Source organism: Myotis davidii, unplaced genomic scaffold (assembly GCF_000327345.1).
Source record: "Myotis davidii unplaced genomic scaffold, ASM32734v1 scaffold3211, whole genome shotgun sequence".
Classification (NCBI taxonomy): Eukaryota; Metazoa; Chordata; class Mammalia; order Chiroptera; family Vespertilionidae; genus Myotis; species Myotis davidii.
Genome location: NW_006282526.1, coordinates 104888 through 106644, shown reverse-complemented (window position 1 = coordinate 106644; position 1757 = coordinate 104888). Strand labels below are relative to the sequence as shown.

Sequence of the window (1757 nt, the reverse complement as noted above, 5' to 3'; positions counted from 1 at the left end):
GACAGCTCCAGCACCAGCCCCTGGGCCTTGAGGACCACGTGGGTGATGGTGGGCCGGGAGCCGGCCAGGCCGCGGCGCAGCTGGACGTTGAAGTCCTCGTAGGCGGCCCCGCAGTGCGCCGAGAACACGTAGTTGCAGAGGCCGGGGAAGCGGAACACGTCGCCGTCGAAGGTCTTGTAGTGGAAGTCGCCCCACGTGCTGCAGACCCGCCCGTTGTGCGCCGGGTTCAGGGCTGTGGGGAGCGCGGTGGAGGCCCCGCTGGACGCCATGGCACTGCCTCCCTCCCCTCAGCACCTCTGACTCCCGACCCCGGTGCCTGCCCAGCACCCGGGCCACCCGGGAGAGCTGTCCGCAGGGCAGGCTCCCCGCTGTGCCCACGGCCGCCCAGCTGCCCCTCAGCCCCAGCTCTACCCCTGGTCTGTGACCCCAGGACCGGCAAACACCCGCCCCCAGCAGTGGGCGCATCCACTCACGGCTCATGGTGGGGAGGACGGTGATGGGCGGGAGGAAGATCGTGCGCTGGGCTGCGGAGTGAAGGCAGGCACTCAGGGGAAATGGCCAAGCAGCCACGCCCCTTCCCGGGACCCCACCCTCCTCACTGCCACCCTGGGGAGTGGGAGCCTCAGGCCAACCCTGACCCACCCCAGGGAGCCTGGGCTGATGGCTGCCCCTGCTGGACCCTCCCTGCTGCCCGAAACAGGCTTCGCTCGGGGCTTTTGTGTGAGTGCGTGCACGTGTGAGCGTGTGTGTCTGTGTGTGCATGTATGTGTGAATGTGTGCATGTATGTGTGAGTGTGTGGACATGTGTGTGCCTATTGTGTGTGGACATGTGTTGCACACTGTGTGAGTGCGTGTGAGTGCATGCATGTGTGAGTGTGCATCTGTGGGCATGTATATGTGTCTGTGCATGTGTGTGTGTGGATATGTATGAGTGTGCATGTTTGTGCACGTATGAATGTGTGCATGCATGTGTGAGTGTGTGGACATGTGTGCACACTGTGTGTGTGAGTGTGTGTGAGCATTTGCGTGTCTCCTTTGTGCCTTCGTGTCCTGGCTTCTAACTCAGCCCCTGCACACCCTCCTCCCTGGCAGATGGACTCCGGGAAGGTCTGTGCGTCACATGTGGATGGAGACAGGGGTCCGGCCCCCACCCGGCCCCTTCCGCCTTCTGGGCAGCGTACCAGTGTCCATCCTCCGACTGCCCTTGGCTGCCTCTGTGTCTGCCCAGCTCGGCCCTGCGCTGCCCTGGGGCTCTGTGGGGACAGGATGGAGTCAGTGGGGACCGGACACGCCACCCGCCTTGGCGGCCTGTTTGGGTGTCGAGGTGGCGGCCACAGGAGCAGGCTCTGGCCTCCGGTCACTCAGGGACAGAAAGCGGAGCCTCCGCTGGGCGGTTCTGGCAGGGGCTGCACCTTTGGCGCCTGTGCTGCCCCCGCCTCCCGGCTACGAGCTGCCTCGTCCTCCTGTCCCTGTGACAAGGCAGGAATCAGGAAAAGGCGGCGGCCCCACTGGCCCCGGCCACCCCAGGAGAGGGCTCGCCACCCCAGGTCCCGCAGAGAAGGACAAAGACGGGCTTTGTTGGGGGCAGGACACCGGAGCCCGGAGGCTCCCAGGCATGACTTAGCAGAAACCCAAAACCCAAGACCAGGACCCGAGCAGCAGGCGTGGCAGGTGGGCACCAGGGCCCCGGCACCGGGTGGCCGAGGTCGCCCGAGTCCGCCTCCTCCAGGCAGCCCCCTGCCTGCCTGACCAGGGCC

The 1757-nt window shown here is 66.0% G+C and overlaps 1 protein-coding gene across 1 annotated transcript in view; it reads right to left on the bottom strand.

The window, feature by feature from the left end:
* LOC102766465 (mucin-5B) overlaps nt 1-1757 on the bottom strand; it is a 37624-nt gene that overhangs the window by 34164 nt on the left and 1703 nt on the right. The window contains exons 2-4 of the mRNA XM_015560172.1: nt 1413-1469; nt 474-633; nt 4-232 (exon numbers count right to left, since the gene is read on the bottom strand). Coding sequence (XP_015415658.1) covers nt 4-232; nt 474-633; nt 1413-1469 — 446 coding nt within the window. The remainder of the gene's footprint in view (nt 1-3; nt 233-473; nt 634-1412; nt 1470-1757) is intronic.